At 46.1% G+C, this 26265-nt stretch overlaps 1 protein-coding gene across 5 annotated transcripts in view; it reads left to right on the top strand.

Moving 5' to 3' along the window:
* Positions 1-26265, top strand: part of SEC31B (SEC31 homolog B, COPII component) — a 104680-nt gene that overhangs the window by 12071 nt on the left and 66344 nt on the right. For 4 of the 5 annotated variants that reach the window (XM_083148492.1, XM_083148491.1, XM_083148494.1 and 1 more), the window contains 3 exons: positions 24542-24626; positions 25551-25674; positions 25771-25966. In XM_083148492.1, the coding sequence (XP_083004618.1) occupies positions 24548-24626; positions 25551-25674; positions 25771-25966 (399 nt within the window). In that variant the 5' untranslated portion in view covers positions 24542-24547. The remainder of the gene's footprint in view (positions 1-24541; positions 24627-25550; positions 25675-25770; positions 25967-26265) is intronic. The other variant, XM_083148493.1, reaches the window with a different exon arrangement.

The following is a 26265-nucleotide window of genomic DNA, read 5'->3' as shown; positions in this document are numbered from 1 at the left end:
GGTGGCGTTAACGGTGGTGGGGGGCCATGAAACATTTTTTTTAAAAACATATCCAATGTGAAATGGCCATATTGGCCAATTTCACATTGTCATTTTATTTTAACATTGCTGTCTATGGGAAATCGGGTCCATCGTGTCTTTTAACATTACTGTCTATGGGAAATCGTGGGCATCGCGTCGCGGCTCCTTATAACGGCCACGACCGACGCGATGCCCACGATTTCGGGCGCGATGAAAAAATCGGCAGCCCGGATAACTCACAAGTACCAACTTTTCTAGTTCGCATGCAATGCCCACACAGACCATCTGCACTGTGGGCGCACCCACTGGCACACACCTAGTCTGCATAGTGGGGAAGTGCCTGCCAGCAGAGGTGCTCTGCATCCTCTGCTGCTGCCGGCTAATGCAGAAGAGAGGCTGGTGCTGATGACTAGAGGAGCAGCAGGGAAGAGGCAGTGACTGGCAGGCTGGAGATTTCAAAAGTCCCATTGAAATCAATGGGCAGCTGAGAGAGCTGTCTGTCTTTCCATTGATTTCAATGATCCTCTGCGCCAGCCTCTCTCTACTCTCCACCCTCCCCCTTACATTGCTGATACAGCCTCCCCACCTGTTTTGAGGATGCTGCTGGCACTGCTGACACCCCATATCACAGTAAGTGTACTGTTGTTGTATCGACCCATACTGTATCCATCCCGCACTGTATCCATCCCTCACTGCAGTATATTTTGCATTGTATCCAACTATTTGCAGTTGCATGGAAGCTAATATGTTTGGCCACCAACCTCCTGTCACAGGCTTGTCTTGTTTAAGTCATAGCATGACTGATCTCAAACAGAGGTTACTGACCCCATATGTGGTCTGCTGGCCATAAACATGTGGTGGACGTTCTGTAATAATTTTTATTGTCTGACATGTTCCCAGAGCAAAATTAGTTTGGGAACCCTTGTCCTAACCGAAAAAGCAAAAAAAAAAAAACTCCAATGGGATTGGTAGCCCTTCTGGAGCTTCCACCTGAGGGCCATATATAATGAGAATTGCCCCGGGCCACAGTTTGTGCATTGCTGGGCTTTACAGTTCCTGTAAGCATAATACAGCTAAAGATATCACTCGCAGTTTGGGGCCTTCAGTTTTGGATCACTATGGATTTAATTGAAACCAAAACATGACGAATGAGTTATTAAATGATACAATAGCTGAAGTAGGCAAAATGAGGCTCCACAACTATTTTAGACACACGTGTGCCCATTTGCCCTTTCATCCTTTATCTGTGAAGTAATACTCAGACTTTTGTATTATTAACCTAATGCAAGCAATGAACTTGTATACTGCAGTGATATTTTGTAAGTCTATCTAGTCAACATGAACGTACCTATCAAGCAGGGGTTAAAGTGAGGGGGGATGGGGTGGAACTTCGACCACCTCTAATGGCAGGGGAACTGAATTTCACCTCTACCACAGCCAACAGAAAGCCTTTCCCAGTGGCTTCTTTGGCGTATGTAATGTCATGCCATCACCACCACTGAAGTGAAGAAGAGCCCCTAAGACAGGCATGTCCAAACTGTGGCCTTTCAGTTGTTGTGAAACTACACATCCCAGAATGCCTTGCCATAGTTTTAGCATTCCCTGATAGCAAAACTGTGCTTAGGCATGATGGGACTTCTAGTTTCACAACAGCTGGAGGGCCATAGTTTGGACATGCCTGGCATAAGAGGAGCAGGATCTGTGCTTGCTGAAGACAGGGTGAGAGGGGGCTGGAGGGACTCAAGGCATGGAGCTGCTGAGGGACATGGACAGTGAGCTGCTGGAGTGACAGAGACAGATTTGTATAAGGAGCACACCTGTGGACATTATGGCCCTTATTTTGATCAGCACGCTCCCCTTCGTGTTCGCACAGTGGACCGATTTTAAGCGACTGCGCATGCCCATAAACTTTTATGCACATGTGCAGCCGCTTGGTAGGGCATGAAATACCGCCTGTCAGCACGTGTCGGCTCAAAAAACAGTGAAAAAGCCCATGTTGACCTTTTGACTGTCGACCTAGACACTGTCAAACTAATGACCTGTCGAACTAACGACCTGTCAAACTAATGACCTGTCGACCTAGAACCATGTTGCCCTTTTCCTATGTCGACAGACCCATGTCAGCCTTTTCCCATGTCAACCTAATGACAATAATGCTGTAGACCAGGCATGTCCAACGTTGGCCCTCCAGATGTTTTGAAACGACACATCCCAGCATGCTTTGCAATAGTTTTAGCATTCTCTAATAGCAAAACTGTGGCAAAGCATGCTGGGATGTGTAGTTTCACAACATCTGGAGGGCCAACGTTGGACATGCCTGCTGTAGACCAAATGACCACATCCCAAAATCATTCGGTGGTCGGCGGCCTTGAAATGATTTTGTCCTCGTTCGCAAGGCTGAGAATGGATGTTTATGCCATTTGTGCAGGCAGTGTTAAAATAGCACAGATCTACCAGAATCAGGCCCTATGTGTATAAGAGGCACTACTGTGTGATTTAATATGAATCGGGGGCACTACATCCATTGTAATGTGCATATAATTGTGCTGTGTGTTGTCATTTTAATTGGAGTTACTAATGTGTGAACACACCCCTTACTTGTGGGACCATTATCCCTTTATGTAAAGTAGGGCACAAATTTCCTGGAATTGGTCTGGGCTCTTCCTAATGAGGGGGGTGCAGTGTTAGGAGAAAGTAGTTCCACCGCCTCCCCAGGACCATCTGAACACGGATCCATCACTTTTCGTACATAATCATTCCACCATCTGAACAATGATCCATCATTTTTCGTACATAATTCCACCATCTGCTTGCTACAGTATATCACCTCAGAGTTTCACTATCCCAGCGCAGGTCTCCATCCCATTAATATAGTAGATGTTTTGAAAGGGCATAATGATATTTGACTTGTATTATAGATGGGTGGATGTATCTTTCCGTTACTTAAGCCAAGAGGAGACATTGCCATGATCTTTAATAAATGGCGTTACGGTAATACAGAAAACCTATATATGATGGAGCATGGGAGAGCTCTCTGCGCTATGTTTAACACCGTATGCGGTCATTAGGTCGACACATGAAAAAGGTTGACCGGGTCAAAGGTAGACACAAGCGTAAGGTTGACAGTCAAAAGGGTAACATGGGTTTTTTCTTTAGCCATCGTGTGCTGACAGGTGGTAATTCATGCCCTTCCATGCACTAGGATGTGGAGGATGGATATAATAGTGTTCCGAGCCCAGAGCATGTTGAGTGCAGCAAGCCATGTGAGGGGAGGCAGTGTACTTTTTCGGTGTACTTATTTTTATTAGACAATATAAACAAATTGGCACAAAACAAGAGGGATATATTATGCAGCCTTGTACATGTGATGCAGTTCCGTAGAGTATAGTATAAAAATGGAAAAACAGCTCCATATTCCTTTTTCCTTCAAAGATACATACATGTTATAATAGTAAGATTATAATTCCAAGCCAGTTTAGAAACAAAAAAATATAAATAAAAACAGTTGCCAAAAAATAATAGCAAATGAAAACAACAATAACATCGCCTACTAGGAGTCGCAGGACATCGATCCATCCATGTAATATTCATCCATCCCAGAGAAGGAAAAAGAGAGAGATATTAAGGAGAAATAGAGAGGACAGGGGGCAAAAAGCAGTCTCTAATCTATGTTATTGGACGCCTACTTGCTAAAACAGATACCAGGAGGTATTTTGGAAACCTTTTTGTATCACAAATTTGGTAGGGATGGGAAGTGTGCGAATGTGTTTCGCCTTGCAGCCAATCAAAGCAGGAGTTGGGCCTTCTTTATGAATGGATGCCTTCAGCCAGTCCATCGTAAACAAGAACAATTGTCGGTACTTGTGAATTATCCGGGCGCCCGATGTTGAAATTATATGACAGTACATTAAGAATACGATGCGACGCGATTTCCCTTGAAATTTCCTTGAAGACAAAATCGCGTCACATTGTATGCTATTGTATGGTGTACAATGACACGCGATGCGACGTGATTTTAACCAATCCCGCCCAATTGTAATCCCGCCCTCTGCCACATCTGGCACAATTTCACTCTGAGGGAGTTTTGACAGGAGAAAACAAGTGGTTTGCTGTGGTGCTGTGTATGAGACTTTTCGTGAGGTGATTTTTCAGAAATTTTCATTCAATTTCTTTGTATATTGGCCCATTTTGCCCCTTTCATCGTATTTGACGGTATGGCTTTGCCGGGCAGTATCTTCAGCCTCCCCAAGACGGAAGAGGATACTGTGAAGTTCATGCAGGACAATGTGCTTCTTCCATCAACAGCTACCTGTCCAAATGGACACCCAATGCGCCTGTCCGTGAATGAGCGGAAATGGCGCTGCTATATAAAAAGCTGTGGCAAAAAGCAAAGTCTGCGGGCCTCACTATTTTACCCTGGATGCAGACTTCCATTCATGACAATCCTCAGATTTATTTTCTGCTGGAGTGAGGAACTGACATCCATAGACTTCTGTGACAAACATCTGAATATCTGCAATAAGACGGCTATCTTCTACAACGCCTTGATGCGGGAGGCGTGTCAATGCGACCTCATGTCCCAGCCTCAACGCCGTATTGGTGGAGCAGGCAAAATTGTGGAGGTAGATGAGTCGCTGTTTGCAAAGAGACAAGCGAATGTCGGCAGAGTTCTCCCACAGCAGTGGGTCTTTGGAGGAGTGTGTCGCGAAACAGGGGAATGTTTCATGTTGCCTGTGGAAAAGAGAGATGCGACGACCCTGATGACCGCAATTGCAGAGCATATCGAGCCTGGCACTACAATTGTAAGTGATTGCTGGCGTGCCTACAATACCACAGAACTGGAGCGGGCTGGATACAATCACTTGAGGGTCAATCACAGATATAACTTTGTGGACCCGGACACTGGAGCACACACACAAAATATAGAAAGACTATGGGGGTGTGCAAAGTGGCGTAACAAACGCCAGCGGGGCACAGCCCGCCATCACCTTGACTCTTACATGCAAGAATTTGTGTGGCGAAAGTGCCTGGCGGGTGACAGCCCATTTACACGCATTCTACATGCTCTAAGTTTGTTGGCTAAGTAATTACGCCTATTAATGATTGTATGATATGTGTTCTTGTTGTTCTAATTTATTGCTGATATATGATAATTACAGTTATTCCTTAAATTCTGTTGTCCTTAATGTGTCAGATATGAATGATATTGATGAATGATATTGGATGTTCACAACCAGGCCACTATCAACGTGAACCCGAAGCGTGGCGAGCGCAGCGAGCCCGCGTCCTCCGACCTTTTCATACCCCCACTATCCACGTCGGCGTGGAGTTGAGAATAGAATAGTGTGGTGAGGGGACGCGGACACCTGTGAAGCCCGCAAGGGGACGCGGATAGCTGTGAAGGTGTCGACGTCCCCTCGTGGGGCTCGCTGCGCTCGCCACGCTTTGGGCTCGGTGGCTCGCTGCGCTCGCCACACTATTCTATTCTCAACTCCACGCCGACGTGGATAGTGGGGGTATGAAAAGGTCGGAGGACGCGTACCGCCGCCCCACGCGGGCTCGCTGCGCTCGCCACGCTTCGGGTTGGCGTCATTAGTGGGGTAGCGTTAACAATGGGGGTGGGATTTCACTTTTGTAACTTTTTGGGGGTTTTGGGGATTTTTTCATTGAAATAAATGTAAAATCGGGTCTCAGGGACCATTTTACATTGATTCCAATGTTAAAATCGGGTCCACTGCTAAAATCGGGTGCTGCTCTCGTCGCGTCGCATCGCATGCCATTTGGTTAACACGCGATGCGACGCGATTTTTTGGGACCCGATCAAAAATCGGGCGCCCAGATAACTCACAAGTACCCAATTGTCTGGAAGTTGCCATAGACAAAAAAGGGGGAGAGGTATGAATACATGGGGTGTATTCAATGCGGCCGGCGAGGGGGTTAAACAGCAAGGAATGCAGAAAACCAGAGATCCTCGCTGTTTAACCCCCTCGCCAGCCGCTCGCCCTATTCAACGTTCTGGGGAAATCCTCGCCGTCACAGGACGGTGAGAATTCCCCAAAAAAGTGAGACCCACGGCTAATGCAGAAAACCCGCTGTATTTAGCCGCGAGTCTCGCTGCTTCTCGAGCAGCATAGGCCAATTCCCCCTCGCTCAAAAAATGGATCGAGGGGGAATTGGTGTATGAGGGGGGTGCGTTGAATACTGACAGGGTGAGTGGTGACAGTGAGCAGGAAGCCCTGCTCACTGTAGCCGCTCGCCCTCGGCATTGAATACACCCCATTGTTGTAAATTGGCCTTTTTTCCCACTGCTGCAAGTAAAACAACTTGTTTCTTGTCTTTGGAATAGCTGGTCAATAAAATGGTCCAAGACACATTGCAGTTGAATGGTATGCCAGGATCGATGAGCCAAAGTTATGCAAATCACACCAAAATGTCTGGATAGCTTGGCAGTTCCAAAGGCAGTCCATAATATCAACTTCTTCTGCAGGGCATTTATTACATCCTGCCCCTTCCGTTGTACCCATCAAATATCTTTGTTTAGGCGAAACATACACCATGTGAAGTAATTTATAGTGCTAACCAGGAGAAAGCCGGGAGCCAGGAGCCTACCATCATCTCCAGTTAACGGGTGGCCACCTGTACTTATCATACAATACTTCCTATTTGGCTCTGATCACAGAGCACACCATAAAGAGCGGTAATTATAAAGCATATACCCATATGCTGCAAACCTGTCTAAAGCTGCAAATTGTTTGGCTGGACTAACAACTAATAGCTGCTGATTACTTACTACAATATAGCCCTTTGGCTGTGTTTGGAGAGCCCACTATAAGGAGTGGTAAATATATACCTATATGCTTCATATCTGCTTAAAGTTGGATTGATTTCTGCTGGACTAACAACTAACAGCTGCTTATTCCTGCTTGCTTTAACTATTGCATGAACTATTTCCAATAACAAATTACAGCTGTTTGTCTGCTTGCTTAAAAACATCTGAGCTTTCGGGGGGAAATTTGTAAAAAAAAAATTGGTGTATTTGTATCCAGAAATACTTATTTTTGACATTTACTATCCCGAAAATACGGCAATTCGTAGTCGTATTGATGTGCTATCAATACGAATAGGAATTGCCGTATTTTCGGGATAGTAAATGTCAAAAATAAGTGTATTTCTGGATACAAATACACCTATTTTTTACAAATTTCCTTTAGTAAATTTCCCCCTTCATGTGGACTACTATTTATGATGGATTACTAATAATTCTACATGCTGGGATTCTAGTTGTCTAAAATGTCAGAATAACCTTCAATTATTTCCACCTTGATTATTAGACGTAACTCTACTTGGGGATTTCCCCACATGCTATTCATATAATACTGTATGTACAATTATTTTTACTTTGTGGTTTTACATGAAATTATTTTTTCTATTTTAACGCAGTGTTTGGCATTTTTCTGGTTCTTTTTGTCTGTATGGTCAAGTACCCACATTTTTTTACACATTCGCCAGCAGGGAGTCGGGAGCCGCTCATTAATATTCATATATTTACTGCACTCGGTAATGCAGGATCGGGACCAGTGAGTGCAGCGGCTCCTATCCCAGCCCCCTGCCAGCTCTAGGGGGGCTCTCCCTGAGTCAGTGCCAGCCCTCCTTCACCTCCACAGTGTCCGGCACAGGCAGGGAGGCTTCCATCTCCCTGCCTGCAGCCGTCCCCCAGCTCCCCGGCGACATTCGCCAGGGGGGTTAAAATTCACCGCCAGGGGCAGAGAGCCCCTGAGGCGTTGAATAGGGTGGACGGGCGGCAGCCGGGCGAATCTCCTTGAAGCGAGAATTGCGGCGAAAGTGCAGCGAATCCTACACCGGATTTGCTGCCAGCCGTGATCCCGGCCATTGAATACTGGCCAGTATAGTGCTTGGGAATAAAAATAAATGAGGTACTCTTTACCTAGCACGGCGCCCACGATTTTGATCGTGGGCATCGCAGGTAAAAAAATCGCGGGCATTGAATGCACTAAAAATCGGGTGCGACGCGATGTCCGCGATTTCCCATAGGGAACAATGTTAAATGTCTCAATTGACCCGATTTTCCTGTTCAATGCCTCAATTGACCCGATTTTTCCATAGGAAAAGTGAAGTGTGAAATGGCCCCCACAATTGTTAACGCCACCCCACGATCGACGTCAACCCGAAGCGTGGCGAGCGCAGCGAGCCCGCATCCTACGACCTTTTCATACCCCCACTATCCACGTCGGCGTGGAGTTGAGAATAGAATAGTGTGGCGAGCGCAGCAAGCCACCGAGCCCAAAGCGTGGCGAGCGCACGCGGATACCTTCACAGGTAAACGCTTCCCCTCGCTGCGCTCGCCACGCTTCGGGCTCGCTGTGCTCGCCACACTATTCTATTCTCAACTCCACGCCGACGTGGATAGTGGGGGTATGAAAAGGTCGTAGGACGCGTACCGCCGCCCCTCGCGGGATCGCTGTGCTCGCCACGCTTCGGGTTCACGTTGATCGTGGGGTGGCGTTAACAATTGTGGGGGCCATTTCACACTTCAGGGTGCCTATTTGGCCTCTGTGGGCCATTTAACATTGTTTCCTATGGAAAAATCGGGTCAATTGAGGCATTGAACAGGAAAATCGGGTCAATTGAGACATTTAACATTGTTCCCTATGGGAAATCGCGTCGGTCGCGTCGCACCCGATTTTTTAGTGCATTCAATGCCCGCGATGGACGCCGTGCTAAGTAAAGAGTACCAAAAATGATAGTGGTGTGATTGAGGGTGATAATAGGTTGCGCAGGCTGGATATGCCAGAAGAGTGCCATGTACTAAATGGTAAAGAGGCTGCCCCTTTTGGAAGTCCAAGTTCCCAAGCAGGGGTAAAGATAGTTAAGATCAAGAGGACGCCTGCCTCGCCTGGACTGTGGAAGATAGCAAAATATTATCAAAGTGAGGAGATTTTACTTGGGAGGAGCATGCATGCAAAAGGTAGCTAAGGGACATAGTTGAAATTCCAGACTAGTATCCGTAAATACGTTGTAGCCAGTGATCCAATCTACAGTATAGCAAAACGAAGTAAGCAGGCAATATTATTTTGTATAAAAGTCAACCCCCTATGCACAGTCTGTGACCGTTTCCTCAAACCGTTTCCTCATTCTGTCAAATGACCGGCCGTTCTCTGATTGGCTGAGAGAGCTCTCAGCCAATCAAAGAACGGCCGGTCATTTGAAAGGTATTTTAAAAATCGAATAGCCGCCACTGCGCGTCCCGTCCCCGCTGCTGCTATTTGTTACCACATTCCCGACCAGGTCAGCCAGCAGCACTCGCCGCACCAGGCACCACGTCCCCTCCTGACTCCCGCAGCGCTGCTGATATATATGAACATCACCGCCCGGCCAGGTCAGCACTCCCCGGCGCTCAGGGACCCGCTGCCCGTCCCACTGCTCTCCCTGCCCCTCACCGCCCTCCCCCTGCGCCCCGACATGTGATAAATCGCAAGCGATTTATCACATGTCAAATTTGGCTCATCAAGTGCCAAATTGTGTGTGAGCCTCCCGGGGAGCTCCCGGGCGGCTCACAGGAGAATTGGGTCCGACTTGCCTTAAGGACAAGTCGGCCTAATGTATGGGGGCCTTTATGATTCCAGATGGATTTTGAGAGCAGGGAGTTCAGCTGGGAGAGGTCAGATTTACTGAGAAGAAGGGGTGTAATCTGCATAACCTATAACAGTTTGGGAAAACTCTGCTAAAAGCAAAGACACCAAGCGCTTGTGTTTGACAAATACAGTAGGAGGGGTGGGGACAAGGTTATGCTCCTTTTAAACTGTAAATTGCCGTTTTTCCCCCACTATTTACTGTTTAAGGCTGCAGTGGGAAAGCACCAGAGTTGATTTACCGGTTAAAGTTAACCGGTATTTCAACCCGTTTAAAAAGCAGAGTCCTACACGTTTAAATACCGTTTTTTAGGCAGTGGGAATGCCTCTTAAACGGTATTTAAAATCCCACACTACTTCCCCCTCCCCTGGTACCTGCCCTGTGCCCACCCTCCCCTGATAATTACCTGCGTGGGGGATCCAGGCAGCGGGGTTCATGCACTGCTGAGGAGGCAGCGGGGTCCAGCATGGGCACAGTACAGATGGGTCTTGTCCCATCTTTGCAGGGGATGGCGCTGGCGTCGCCAGCCGCCATCCCCCGCCAGCGCCATGGCGACGGTGAGAAGCGGACGCGCGCGCACGAGAGGCGCGCGCGTCCCCTTCCGACGGCGCTTCGATGCGTTCCCCCGGGTCCCCGCCGGCTTGCCGGCGGTAACCCGGGGTCCCCACCGCCTGCCCGCACCCCCCACTAACCCCCCTAGCCCTGTCCGTCTCCCTGAGGCGGAGACGGACAGGGTTTCCGTCGCGCTAGCGACGGAGACTGAGACGCGCGTGCGTGTGAGACGCACGCGCGTCTCAGTCTCCTCGCTGGCGAGGCTGCTGGCGGGTCGCCAGCGCGTACGTTCTGGCGACCTGCCAGCAAGGATGGCAAAAGACCCATCTGTACTTTGGGTCCCTCTGCATGCTAGGCAGTGGGGTCCATCCCGCATGGGCACTGTGCTGGTGGTGCATTTGGGGTCCATTCAGCGTCGGGGCAGTCCCTGCAGCTGATGGGAACTAATAGTTCCCACTATGCGCATGTCTAATGAGCGCCGTGCATATCAATGAGCCGCTCATTACATATGCACATATGTAATGAGCGGCTCATTGATATGGAATGGACCCCGAATGCACCACCAGCACAGTGCCCATGCGGGGTGGACCCCGCTGCGTCCCCACTGCCTAGCATGCAAAGTACTGTGCCCATGCCAGACCCCGCTGCCTCCTCAGCAGTGCGTGAACCCCGCTGCCCGGATCCCCCACGCAGGTAAGTATCAGGGGAGGGTGGGCACAGGGGAGGGGGGTATATTACTGGTTAATTACCATTTTGTAGCTTTCACAAGGGGTTCAATGTGAAAGGTACAAAAACGTATATACTGTTTACTACATGCAGTGGGAAAGGGGTTAAACCTGCTTTGACCCGTTTAAAAAACCGGGTCAAAGAAGGTTTGGCAGTGGGAAAGCAGAATTAGAGCAATGAGAAACAGTAATTGAAATGGATAAGTAGAAATAAGAAAACATTTTAAATAAAAATATAATAATGAATAAAAAAACAAATAATAAAAATAATGAAGTAAAATTAGTGCAATTGATGTTTACAACCTTCTTGAAGAGTGGTTGTAAACATCAATTGCACTAATTTTTACTTAATTTTATTATTTTTTATTTTAAATGTATTTTTATTTTTACCTAACTATTTCAATTACGGTTTCTCCTTGCTCTAACCTTATCCCCACCCCTCCTACTTTATTTGTCAAATACAAGCGCTTGATGTCTTTGCTTTTAGCAACATTTTCTAATTACCGATCCGATACCATCACCGGGCAGCTCACACAATCAAGCGCAAATTCGTTTTTTGGGATAATCTCCCATCAATTTCTCTAGTTTGGGAAAACTCACTATTTTAAATAAATTATAGCCGCCTAATAATCTAAGTGGGAGATTTTGCTAGAGGCAAAGCTCAGTTTGTATTTTATGTATGATCGGGGTAATGTTATGGGCACAGAGCCCTTCGGAAGGACCTGTTCTTGTACCTGTGTGAGTGGTGTGTCACTAAGGTTGAAAATGGCTGTGTTGTCCGTGGTGTGGCTCTGGTCATCTATGTCTGTTCCGGTGTGTGTTGTCTCTATTTTTTTGGTGTTTTTGGAGGAGCCTCCTCTGCATCCTCTTCTGGTTTTTGTCTTTTCTTTGTGTTGTGTTCTAGGTTGGGGTTGAGTTGACTGGGGTTTTGTAGACAGGCCAGTCTGCCTGTCTCTGTATCTAAAAAATGTTCCCCCCATTTTGCTGTGGATGTGGAGGCTGAATCTGTTGCTACTGTGGTGTTTTGGTAGTCTCGTAGTGTTGTTACCCAACCCTGGTCAAAGGAGAGTCTTGCCAGGTGTTCGTATTCTTTGTCGTCGTCTATCGCGTGAACCGAAAAAGAGGATTCACTATCTGATTCAGAGTATGAGGTGTCTATACTGCTGTTACACTTCTCTATCTGGGGACTATCGGTGATCAGTACAGTGTTTGTGTTTTTGTTTGTATCTCCTGTTGTTGAGGTATTCTTGATTTCTTTCTGTGTGTGTAGTTTTTTCATGTACTGTTGGTAGGTGAGTCCTGTGTCTCTGGATAGTTTGGAAGTTTTTGTGGTTTTGTGCTTTCTGGTGCTATAATGTATCTTGTTGGGGGTGTGCGGTATCAGGGTCTTGCGTCTGATTGTGGGATGTCCTGCTTATAGGTTTGTTGTTCATCTTGGTCGCTTTGGGTTTAAGATCCCAGTGTATTTTGTTGATTTTGGTTTTAATAATTTGGTCCTTTTTTTTTGCCAAGTCTCTGTTTGGTGATATCCTCAATGTCCTTGTACCCTAGTTCCTTTGTGTATGGTTCTACGAGTTTGTTGGTCTCTTCTATTTCTGTTGCTAGACTGTTGTTTCAGAGTTATTTGGCAAAACATCCACCTGCCATTTACAATGCATCACCATTGCGCTCTGGAAAATATGACCATTGGTGACCAGAAATATGCAACCTGCTGGGTGATTTGGAAACTTGGCCACACACTAAGCATTGATATATATATATATATATATATATATATATATATATATATATATATATATATATATATATATATATATATATATATATATATTTTTTGACATTCGACGCCTAAGGGGGTAAAAAGTTCAGCCCAGCACACCTTTGCCTGGTTGAAACCTATAACATTAGCTAGTTCTCTTTAATATGTGGATAATATTTGCAAATGTATCTTAGGTTGGCAAGCAGAAATTTTTTTTGTAGTGCTGGGCCAACAATAAATGTATAAAATTCAAAATTTCCTTCAATTTCTCTCCTTATCTAATACCAGTATAAATGTGATAGGTCAATTTGTCTTCAGAGATTCCAAATCTTGTAACTTGATGGTGTGTACAGACAATTTTCTTACATTATTAAGTATATTTAAGATAAAAATCAGTTATCTTACTGAATGAAAAGGATTAATGACATAATTCTGATAGCAGCAGCTACGAGAAACTTCATGGTTTTCAGAATCACTTGGAAATATATTCCTGGAAGGCTGATCTGCTAAAGGAGAATGCCCAAATCTCCTCCAAATGGATGACTTGGCAGAGCTCCTTTCCAATCCATTTGCCATAGGGCATCTAGTAGCTACATATATATCTAGGTTACAAGCTTGTTAATTGCTAGGCCAGATGAAAGTTGACTTCACAAACCTCAGCAATGTCCTCAGGGACTGTTTTGAGTTGACCTGTTAAATATAAGTATATATATATATACAATGTCAGAAATTTTGAATGTGCTATGTGAACTGAAATACAACAGTGTGAAAACAAAGTACTCCCTATTTCAAATCTGTGAAATTTTAGTCCTCCCTAAATCTTAAAATGTTATAAATCTAAATTCATGTGACAAGTAACCCATAACGGATTTTACTTTGTCTTACTTATTGTATAAAATATAGGCCAACGTGAACAAGCCATGTATGAATAATTAAGTACGCTTGCATATCCGTAAAGAAAATAAATAATATAAGGCAGGTGCTGCTGATCTAGTGCACGTCATTATATGACCAGCGGGAAGTTCTATCACCTCTATATGAAAGATTGGCCTTAACATTTATGTTAACAAAATAAAAAGGTGAAGAGACACCTGCAGCGAAATGATAAAATAGGGCGCCATAACAGAATACTTGGATCTATTCCGTTTTCTTCTGCTGATCTGTGAAAATCTCTACTTTTAGAAAGATTATTTACACCTGGAGAACATGTCAGACTGTTGCCAATTTTCCCATATGTGGGTGTTCCAGAATGTTGATGCACTGAGGCATATAAGGACATGATAGAAACATATAATTTGATGGCAGAGAAGAACCACTTGGCCCATCTAGTCTGTCCTGAGCACATTTACATGGACACACTTACATACTAGGATTCATTTGAAGTTAGGGGCCAATTAACCTACCAGTATATTTTTGGAATGTTGGATGAAACGTAAGAATCAAGAGGAACCCGCGAAAGCAAGGGGACAATGCACAAACTCCTCATCGTTCGGACCATGTTGGGAATCAAATCCACGACCTAAGCACTGTTAGACAGTAATGCTAACCATTATAACATCCATAGATCCTCCAGTGTACTGTCAGAGGCAATATTGCACCCAGTCTCAGGAGGGTGAGAGCAGAAAGCCTTGTTAAATGCACCCTTACGGCCGTTCATTTGCATGTGAAGGGCAGTAAAGTAATCGAATTGGTTCTGGTTGATAGGTCAACTGTGTCCAGGTTGACAGTCAATAGGTCGACCAATAGTGGCAATAGGTTGCCATAGTCAAGAGGTAGAAATGCATTTGGTTGACATTGACAAAAGGTTGACACAAGTTAAAGGTTGACATTGCAGTGGTCGACACATGAAGACTAGGAACAATAACCTGTTTCATACTTTACAATCCATGTGGACTAAGTTTTTAGGAATGGTAAAGTGGCCCGAAACATGGCGAGCAAAGCGGTTTACTAATTTAGGGTGCATGTGTTGTAGTAGACAGACTCCTAAAACCCTGAAAAAGCACATGTTCACTACATGTCGTCTTTCCTGTGTCAATCTTTTGTGGTTGGCCTAAGGCCTGTTGACCCTTTGATTCCGCAAAATTAAAGCTGGCTATATATCAGGACGACCAGCATCAGTTGTTTGAGTTGTCTAACGATTTCCCCGGCAGCTTCCCAGACACACGTTAGATCTTATGTTTGTAATTTCACATAAGATCTTTTGTAAGATCTGCAACTTTCAGCATACTGGTCATCAGCAGCATCTTCAGATCTTAAACATGCAGCACATATGATCTGAGGATCGAATTCATGACCCGCGGGCCTGCGCATTGTACCGAAACACCTCACGATTTGCACTCAAAACACAATGCATCACACAACTCTTTGAAATCGTGTTTTTGGGCCTGAAATCTTTCTGATGTATGGCCAGCTTACTTGGATCCCTAAACCACCCGATAAGCCCCCAACCTGTATAGCCTAACCCCAACTTACCTGGATCCCCATATTACCTACAGTAACCTAATCAACCCTGCATGCCACCCCTCAGCCAACCATATAGAGAATCCTAGCAGAATGGACCGACTGGGACAATAAACTAGCAACATTATCTATAGCAAACCTGACCCTCCCACCAGTATTAGGATATAATAGTCAAGAAATACTATAGCAGGATAATAACAGCATGGATAAGGAAACAGTTAAGCAGTTCAAACAGACCACCAAACCTAAAGAAAGTTCCATAAACTAAAGTAACAAACACAGAATCTTGAGAAAGAAATTCAGTCAGGCCATTTTCACCTACACCCAGCTTCCCAATTGCTTTAGCTAGATCAGTCTCTCCTACCTACAGTAGGATATAGCTTTCACACAATATAAAAGGAGTATTATAACACTAGAACCTCAGAATAGAAAATAAATAAAAATATTCAGGCAATGTTAAACAGTCCAGTTTGTATGAGTGTAGAATAAACTAGAATAATGGGTACTTGTGTAGTTTCACGTCAGCACTTCCCTGCGGATTGCATCGCATGCAAATCACATGCGATATTTGCATTCGATCTGCGATGCAATTTAGCACGCCCCCATTATCCACGTGAGCCTGAAGTGTGGCGACCGGATGTGGTACGGGTCCTCTCGATCTGTTCATACCCCCACTATCCACGTCGCCATCGAGTTGATTTTATAAAGTGTGGCGAGCCACCGAGCACGAATCATGGCAAGCGGACGTGTAAAACGAGCCCGAAGCGAGGCGAGCGGACACTGATTACTTGACATGTATTCCGCATCCCCTCGCGGGGCTCGCTGCGCTCTGGGCTCATTTTCCGGCGCTTCGTGCTCGCCACACTTTATAAAATCAACTCCATGCCGACGTGGATAGTGGGGGTATGAACAGGTCAGGAGGACACGTACCACATCCGCTCGACACGCTTTGGGCTGATGTGGATAGTGGGGGGTGCTAAATCGCATCGCGGATCGTATCGGATGCAAATATCGCTTGTGATTTGCATATGATACGCTGGGAAGTGCTACCGTGAAACTACACAAGTACCAAATAATGAACGCATGAGCATGCAAAATAGCCCGGCCCGACACTCTTCCCCTGCAGAACCATAAAGATAACAGTCCCTCCATCGTACACTCAAGGACACACGCACAGGAGTTGGAAGTACTGGGACAAGAGTTCCAAGATTATCGCATTCATCCACAGATGTGGAAATAGTTATAAGCAGTAAGGTAAAGAACAGATCTTCAGTTAGCCCTCAATATCAGGAGCTGAAACCGTAGCAAAGGTAGTAGGATATACCTCTATTTGGAAGGATAGATCCAAAAGGTTTATTGATAGAGGATTTATAAATCATAAATGCAGGATTTGAAGACACAATGTCCACATCTCCAAGTGTAGCAAGAATCCTTTGTGTGGAGGTAATGGCCTGGAGTATTTGGTGCAAAGAGCCAGACATCACTGATGAAATATATCGAAGTCACACTTCAGATGATGAGCACCCCACCTCAGACTACAATAATCTGTAGCAGGGTATTCTACCAACAGGTACATGTGGGGCTCAAGAAAGCTGGAGAACTTGGCTGCTGGTATCAGTCCCCGGACATTTATATCTGAGCCTGGTTGTCACGTGAGGTAGATGGTGCTGGTGTCCCTGTGAGAGCCACAGTGGCACGTCTCTCCCGACCCAGTTTCCACCACGGCACTTCCGGAGTGTAGCACTCCGACAATGCCATTCACTGTGGTCACACCCCTGGGGAGAGAGCAGAAAACAGCACACTAATAGCACTTAACGGGATTTCGAGCAGGCTGCACCCTGTACTCGCACTAAAACGACAACCGCAAGCCCCAGAAAGGGATCAGGATGGGCACAAGTGGTTCCTATCACCCAGTAATGGCATCACAGTCTCCAGTTGCAGGCACAAAGGATATGTTCCTGGATAGGCACAGAGAGCTCACACAATCTGCTGCCTCTACTTGGTCAAGCTACACCCACCTGTTGTGCTTACTTTTAAGACACCATTTAGAGGGGTGTGGTATGGGACTTCGACAGTCGGGATCCCGACGTCGGGATCCCGACTGTCCAGAGTCAGACAGCATGGCGAGTGCAAAAAAGCCCCTTGCGGGCTCACCACGCTGCGGGCACGGTGGCTCGCTACGCGAGACACCTATTTTATTCTCCTTCTATGGGGGTCGTGGACCCCCACGAGGGAAAATAGCGGGTGGCCGTCGGGCACCCGGCTGTCGGCGTTTTGACAGTCGGGATCCCGACTGTCGGGAGCCCGTCCGGCACCCCATTTAGAGATCAGTATTTGTACTGCACTGTACACATATTGTACAGTAGCTCTTTCTAACTACTAAGGATGCAGGGGATACAGCTGCTAAGGGGCCCAGACTGCTTAGAGGGCCTGCAGCTCTCCCTGCACCCAGCCATTGGCAGCCTCCAAAGCCTGCAGCTATTCTCCCCAACCCCCTAAAGAACACCGCCTCTAATAATAAAAAGTTGTAGCTGCCAGAGGATATGGCCTGTGGGTTACAGAGTTCCGCAATTTGATGGTATTTAGGGGGCAGGACTTAATGCCGATTCCCAACTGAGTCCTAAGGAACTGCTGTCCACAGGTAATAAATGACCCACTCTTTTTCTCACTCTCCTCTCTTCTCTCTCTCTCTCCTCTTTCCCCCCTCTTCCTTCTCTCTCTCCCTTCTCTCTCTCCCTTCTCTCTCTTTCCCCTCTTTTCACCTGGTGTAATGGGGCTATTCCTGGTCTAACATGTGGAGGAGGGCTCTGCCTGACAAAATGTGTATAAGGGCGATCAACTTGGGTAATGTATAAATGGTGTCTCTACTTGGCGTAATGGGGGCTTTACCAGGCGCAATGTATATAAGGGACCTCTTCCTTGAGTATCTTGTAAAAGGGGGTTATTTTTCCCTTAAACCTTCCCTGGCAGCATTGTACAAATCTAAGTTGCATACAAGAAATATTACATCAACTGGTGTAGTTCTCACTCTGCTTCACTCACCTCTTTCCAGTTAACCAAACTTACAGTGACACCTTCATCTTAATTAAAGTAATAAATTACCAGTAATTAGGAAAATGACAGGTTGGGAGGCAACCTGTGTATTAATATTCAGTTGACATGATTATTTGACCATATATATATTGTGAATTTAAGCAGAAGAAAATGGAGCGCCGGTTTCTACAAAGTAATTGAGAATTAACTCCCTTTAAATAATTCTAAAAGGTTATTAAATAAATATATAAAAACAGTCACATACTGTATATAATAAGCAGCGCTCAAAATTTTTAATTTTGATTGCTGCTTATTTCTCTTTCCTCCACTAGGTGACACTGGAGAGTTACAGAGGGGAAAAGAAAGGCGACCACAGGAAGCATGTGCACTTTAGAATAATTAATAGTGACGAACTCCTCCCCTTCTACTTCCTCTCCTATGCAGTCTTAGCATGTTCCCTGCAGGATCTGGATGCATTTTTGCTCACTATTGGGCTTTTTTATTTTTAGATGATCTGCAATCAGCAGAGAGGACAGTCCGGTAGTCCCTGTTCCTACCTCCCTGCAATGAGGGTGCTTTTGGCGGGTCCAGTCGCAGCTGCATGCAGCTTGCCTCTGGTACCCGGCTGCTGGAACCACCGTTCCGGAAGTCCAGTCGCCGCTGCACGCAGCGTGCCTCGCGGACTATTCAGCCTAGCCACGTCCAACAGCACAGGCAGGGGTAAGTATGCCCTGGTTCCGTGTTGGCAGGGGATCCAGGAATTTTTATAATAAGCGGCACAGCACTTTTAATAGAAAGGCGCCAAATAGGGGGCGGACGCGCTATTGATGGCTGCTGGGGACTTCCGCTTCCTCCTCCTTCATACTGCGGAGTACACGAGGTAGCGGCCATTCTGACAGCAGCCCAGATCTCCCTCCTGGGCATAAAGTGCGTGACTCTTCTCAAACTGTGAGTTCACAGTGGGACATAGAGCGGTCAGGAGAGCCTTGGACTGTGTCCAAAAACCTGATAGCCAGGCGCCATATATCTACAATAAGCGCGATAGATATCTTGTGGCAGACTCTGTCTTTAATACTCCTCTCCTGTCCAGTATTTCTCCTCTTTATACTGAGCGAGTGGTTTGTGGATGATAATAACTGGGGGTAGAAAACTGCCTGCAAAAAATGCATCTCTAACTTTACCACCCAAGCTGAGGGCATCCTTTTATGTGACCCTTGTACAGCAGGCCCTCCAGTGTCTCCTCCTCCTCAGGAGATATCAGTATGGGCTTCTCAATTATCCACTGTCATATCTCCGTTAGCCTCTGAGCTGTCTGCCTCTAGGCAGACAGAGATGCAGCTAGGGGTCAGCAGGCTGAATTTGCTTCTGCAGTGGAGGGTTTCTCAAATGCTTTAAACCCAGGGATCCCTGCACCCCTCCTCCTACCCTGTCTCCTGCTAATAGGATTTTTCTTCAGATTCCTCAATTAGATGACACTGATAAGGATATGCCAGATTTAGAGGAGGTCGAATTTGATGAGCCGGAGGCTCAACTTCTCAGGGTTTGGAAGATTTAATCTAAGCAGTCCATTTTAACCCTTAATGTAGGGTTGGGGAACCTTGTTTGTGCCAAGGGCCATTTGAATGGGGAAAAAATTCTTTGGGGGCCATATGTAAAAATTTCTCTTACAAATTGTCGTGCTGTAGCTGTCCTACGCTCTGGCGGCTGCCAAAGAATAGGACTGACAGTCTCTGGCTGCTGTTGATTAAGAGGAATCTTGCAAGAACTACAGACCTATCGTGAGAATTGCCCTGTACTTGACTCCCAGCAAAGCCGCTGGGCGGGTGGAAGGGCCAATCAGACCGGCTAGGGGGGCCACATACAGCCCCCGGGCCTGAGGTTCCCCACCACTGCCTTAATGTTACAGAGGAGGAGCGTCCCTCTTGTTTTTGCAAAGAAGCAGAAACAATCGGCTTTTTTTCCAACTTCAGAGGAATTGGATGACCATTTAAAAAAGGCGTGGTTACACCCTGACAAAAAAATTCCGGCCTCCCAAAGGTTTTTTACCTCCTACCCCTTTCCTACCTTGTTGAGGCTTCCTCAGATGTTTGCCTGCTTGTGGCTCGCATTTCTGCTCTTTCAGTTTCAGCTCACCGTACCCTCTGGTTGTGACAGTGGCATGCAGACGCTGATTCCAAAAAGGCGGTGGAGGCATTACCTTTTTCGGGAGACGCCCTCTTTGGTCCTGAATTGGACAAAATTATATCGCAAGCTACTGGCGGTAAGTCCCAACTTCTTCCCACAGCAGCTCCTCCTCCACACAGGAACTTTCCCAGTACAACTGGAAACCAGTCCTTTCGTTCACGAGGTGGTGCAGTCAGCTCTCGGGGATTCCGAAGAAGGGGTAGAGGCCACACCCATCCTTGATGCAAAGGCTTCCTCCATGCCCTCCGCATGACTCTATCAGCCCCTTCTTAGGGGACCCCATGGTGGGAGGCCGACTGTTGTTTTATCAACATGTTTGGTCCCTTTCCTGTCAGGACTGGCTATCGACAAACTCAGGGACATGGCGGTAGTCATTCCAGTTCCTGTGGAAGAGAGAACAAAGGGATTCTACTCCAGTCACTTCCTTGTCCCCAAGCCAGATGGCTCAGTAAGGCCTATTTTAAATCTAAAACACCTCAATCCATACCTGATGTTCACTCAATTAAAAATGGAATCGTTGCAATCAGTGATTGCAGGCCGAGAGCACATGGAGTTTTTGGTATCCATCGATATAAAGGATGCCTACCTGCACATCCCAATCTGGCCTCCTGTTCCCAGTGGGAATATATGTTCTTTTAAGTTTCAAGGAATTAATATAAGGACAGCAAAGAGACACAACAATTTGACCAATACAATATGAATTTATTATACTCAGCTTAGGGAGGTTATTTCAGTGAAGACGAACACAATGATCGCATGTCCAGGGGAGGCCAGCTGTCATTTTAACACATGTGTGCTTAGCTTTATTCTGTCCTTCTGTTCCAGGGTGAGGCCTCTCTGAGTAACCCTTCGCCATATGATTATATACACTTCAAGGACATTGGCTCAGCAAAATACTAATGTCCTCTGTGCCCTAAAAGGTCACAGTTGTCCATTCTCTAAAAATATGCATAGGCAAGTGTCTATTCAGGGCTTATAGGAGTACAGCAAACCATTGTAGAAATCAACTTATTAATCCTATGGTTACACCTCCCCATCAGGCCTACCTCAGGTTTGCAGTTCAGAATTGCCATCTCCAATTCCGGGCCCTTTCCTTTGGTCTGTCATCCGCACACAGGGTATTTACCAAAGTCATGGCAGCCATGATGGAAATACTGAGTGCACAGGGGGTAACTATCATACCTTAACTGGACGATCTCTTTTTAAAGGCATCGTCCAGGGAGGTCCTTTTTCACAACATCCAACTGAATCAGAAGACCCTAGAGTCTCACGGGTGGATGCTCAACCTCTAAAAGTCCCAACTCTCTCAGAGATTGTTGTTCCGAGGGATGACCCTGGACACAGTCCTGAGGCGGGTCTTTCTTCCGTTGGACAAGATACAATCCCTACAGGAGTCAGTTCATCTGGTGTTGCATAACCGAAGGGTATCGGTTCTTCTTTGCACACGCCTGCTAGGAAAGATGGTGTCCACATTCGAGGATGTACAATATGGATGTTTCCGATCTGGGCCTTTTCATCTGTGTCTCCTTCAACAGTGGTCAGGTTTGCATCTTTTTCTGCATCAGCGAGTATCCCTCTCTCAAAGGCTCGAGCCTCCCTGGCGTGGTGGTTAGAATCCAAGAACCTTCAGGAGGGCAGTAGATTTGCCATTCCCAACTGGACTCTCCTCACTACAGACGCCAGCCTCAGAGGTTGGGGAGCGGTTACTGTAGGCCTCCACTTTCAGGGTCTTTGGACAATGGAGGAGTCACTGCTATCGATCAATGTGCTTGATCTTCGAGTGGTCTACTATGCTCTCCTTCAAGCGGAGTTGTCCACAAGGACATCAGAGTTCAGTCCGACAATGCCACAGCAGTGGCGAACATCAACAAGCAAGGAGGGACTCGCATTTGCGCAGCCATGAGAGAGGTGAGCCGGATTCTGCTTTGGGCGCAGGTACACGCAGGAGCCGTGTCCGCCATTTTCATTCCAGGCATGGAAAATTAGGAAGCTGACTACTTCAGTTGTCGGGATGTCCATCACGGAGAGTGGTGCCTGCATCCACAGGTATTCCAAACACTGAATCAATGGTGGGGTTGCCCGCAGATTGACATGATGGCCTCTCGTCACAATCGTCAGCTTCCTCTGTTTTGAGCTCGAACGAGGGACCCTCAGGCGGTGTCAGTGGATGCTCATTTACCTCTTCCCTCCATTGCCTCTTATACCTCGTGTCCTTCAGAGAATTCGCAGGGAGCGGGTAACGGTTCTCTTCATAGCACCATACTGGCCTCGCCGGTCCTGATACACAGTCCTCACAGACATGTTAGTGGACGAGCCATGGCCTCTTCTGCTCATAGAAGACCTCCTAAACCAGGGTCCATTCATTTGTCTGAACTTACAACATCTACATTTAACGGCTTGGCTGTTAGGAGGTCCATTCTAAAGAAAACCGGTTTTCCACCCACTTTGATTCCTTCCATGATAAGAGCCAGAAAGCAAGTAACCTCTGTGCATAACTACCACATATGGAGAGCTAATGTGGCCTGGTGTGAGAGTAGGTGGGTTTCTCCGGTGCGGTTCAAGTTGGCCCATCTCCTTCTCTTTCTACAAAAAGGTCTTTCGTCAGGGCTCCGGCTGGGGTCCTTGAAGGTCCAGGTTTCCTCTCTTTCGGTTTTTTTTTCCAGAAGAAACTGTCTCTTCTTCCTCAAGTACAGTCCTTTTTCTAAGCAGTACTGCGGATTCAGCCTCCCTTCAAATCGGCTCCGTGGGACTTGGATTTGGTTTTAGAGTTTCTCCAGTCCTCATTGAATTATTGGAGGAGGTGGAGTTAAAATACTTAACTTGGAAGATGGTTCTTCTTCTGGCATTGGCTTCAGCTAGAAGGGTGTCCGAACTGGGTGCCCTTTCATGTAGTCCACCCTTCTTAAGGTTTCACACGGATAGAGCGGAACTCCGCACTTCCGGTGCTTTTCTCCCGAAGGCTGTGTCAGCGTTTCACATCATTCAGCCGATTGTGGTTCCGGCCTTCAGGGAGGAGTCTGAAGAATCCAGAGCCTTGGATGTTGTCCTGGTCTTACGCATTTATGTATCTAGAACAGAGTCCATGCATAAGTCAGATGCCCTTTTTGTTCTCTATGACTCCAATCGTACAGACTGGCCTGCTATCAAGCAGGCCCTAGCCCGGTGGGTTTGCCTCACCATCCGTCAGGCTTACGTGGCGGCCTCTAGAGCGCCACCGTCTTCTATTTCAGCTCACTCTACGCATTCGGTAGGTACCTCCTGGGCGACTGCCCGGGGGGGTTTCGATTCAACAGTTATGTTGGTCTGGCCGCCGGACCTTTTACCCGTTTCTACAAGTTCAACACTTTTGCGGCAACTGCTTCGCAGTTTGGTCGCTCGGTATAAGGGAGTTCTCAGCGCTATCCCGCCCCTGTTGGGAGCTCTGGGACGTCCCCTCTAGCTCTCCAGTGTCACCTAGTGGAGGAAAGAGAAAAGGTGATTTTGTACTTACCGTTAAATCCTTTTCTCAGACTCCATAGGCGACACTGGATGCCCACCCAGCGCTGTTTTACTATTATTCTTATTTTTTCTGTCAATTACCAACAGTTATTGGGTTTGCGTCAGTTTATGCACTGGCCAATGACTTCTAAGGAATGTTCATTTTGTTACGAATGTCATTTTCAAAACTTTGTTTCATTCTATGTTGGTATGTGTGACTTATGTTATGTTTAAACTCCTCTTTGGAAGTGTGTTTTGTTTCTTCCAGCTCCCTCCGGCACATTACTGCAAGACTGCCTAGGAGAGGAAGTCGAAGGGGAGGAGGTAGTCACTATTAATTAGCATTTTTAGCGTATATTTTGCACATTTCTCACAGAGATGTCGGCACTCAAAGGGTTAAGCAGCTGCTTTATTAGATACCAGTCGAGAAAGGTGCCCGAGATACTGTATACTGTACCGGATAAGCCTGAAGTATTTTTCTTCAAGGTCGTCTTCCTGATGGCTATGCCCTCAAGGTGGTATGAGCTGGCAAATCACATATCACCACTGTAACACAAACTCTGACACTGCCTTATAGTGCTATATTTAAGTCCAAGCCTTGTATTATGTATAAATATGTATTTGTTGCTATTGTACTTTTTGGACTAACACTTGATGTATGCTACACATTGTTATACAGCAGAAAATGAAGCTAAAAGAAATTGAACGATCTGCGGTCCAAGCCTGGAGCCCAGCCAAACAACACCCAATTTACTTAGCAACAGGTATTTTTCAGTTTTTGCCCTAAATCACTGCTCCCCCAAACATTTCAGGTCTATGGTTACAGTCAGCTTAGTGTCCTATGAGGCTTACAGGGAAACAGCATGCTTTGTAACATTGTGCAGAGACAGAAACATGATTGATGTTGTTACATCTTATTAAAGCAAAGGTTTTGCCTATTCTCTAATGCACAGGTTCTCAATCTCGGTCCTCAACCCACACAGTGAATGTTTTGCAGGTTTCCTCAGAGTGCCTTATTCTAGTTCACTCTTTCTGACAAAATCCTTCTTAGATGGACAAAACCATGTGCACTGCAGGGGGGCAGATGTAAAATGTGCAGAGAGAATTAGATTTGGGTGGGGTTTTACTTCAAAGTGAGATCTATATTGCAGTGTAAAAATAAAGCAGTCAGTATTTTCCCTGCACAGAAACAAAATAACTCACCCAAATCTAATTCTCTATGCACATTTTACATCTGCCCCCTGCAGTGTACATGGTTTAGTCCATCTAAGAAGGATTTTGTCAGAGTGAACTAGAATAAGGCCTTGAATCACAAGTGAAATAATTAGCTCCATCTGTGGATCTTTTAAAATGTGTCAGTGTAATGTGTGCAGCTGTGCACCTGCCGGGTGACCTGGAAAATGTGAACTGTGTTGGATGCTGAAGACCGAATTTGCGAACCCCAGCTCTAATGTATGCACCTTCACATGTAAGCACCACACGCTGCACTGTGATGCATCAGCTAGCAAGAGCACTTCTATCTGACTCTTATTAGAGACGTTTATTGTTCCAATTACTCATCCATTGGTCAGACTTTGTGCATTAATTTGTCACTTTTACAATCCTTTTTTTAATTGCTGAAACTAATTTAGAAATACCTATGTTTTGAAACCTTACATGTGAACCTAAAGATACCCCTTTTCTCTTAGGTACATCTGCACAGCAGCTTGATGCATCCTTCAACACCAATGCGGCCCTCGAGATATTTGAGGTGGACTTTGGGGACCCTCATCCGGACATGAAAAGAAAAGGGGTCTACCCAGCATCCAGCAGGTAAGAGGGGAATATGATAATAGATTTTACCAGGGAAAAAAATGTAAATATAAAATATCTTTAATTTCAGCACTTTCATGTCACATGTTTCTCCAGGTTTCACAAAGTAATCTGGGGCAGCTTTGAAGGAGGGTTAGCTGGAACTTCTGGAGTGATTGTAGGTGGAGGAGATAATGGAGAGATCACACTATACAGTGCCTCACAGATTCTGGCATCTGGGAAGGAGCCTGTTATCACAAAGAATGAAAAACATACAGGTCCCGTCCGTGCACTTGACCTAAACCCATTTCAGGTACTGTGGAGACACCACCCACCACTAGTCTACTTGGTACTTGTTTCCTAGCACGGCGCCCAATATTTTCATCTTATGGCATCTTATGCGATCGCATCGCATGCCATATAGCCGCATACAATGCATGTGATGCAATGGTATACGATTTTTTATTGTACAACCACCCTGATGGGTCCGACGTGGATAATGGGGGTATGAAAAGGTCGGAGGACGCGTACCGCCACCCCTCGCAGGCTAGTTTAGCTCGCCACGCTTCGGGTTGTCGTTGATCCTGGGGGTGGCGTTGACTAGGGGGGCCA

This window comes from Crinia signifera, chromosome 6, assembly GCF_055691185.1.
Source record: "Crinia signifera chromosome 6, ASM5569118v1, whole genome shotgun sequence".
In the NCBI taxonomy this organism is placed as follows: domain Eukaryota; kingdom Metazoa; phylum Chordata; class Amphibia; order Anura; family Myobatrachidae; genus Crinia; species Crinia signifera.
The sequence above is the reverse complement of the archived record's forward strand: the minus strand, read 5'-3'. Positions and strand labels throughout refer to the sequence as shown.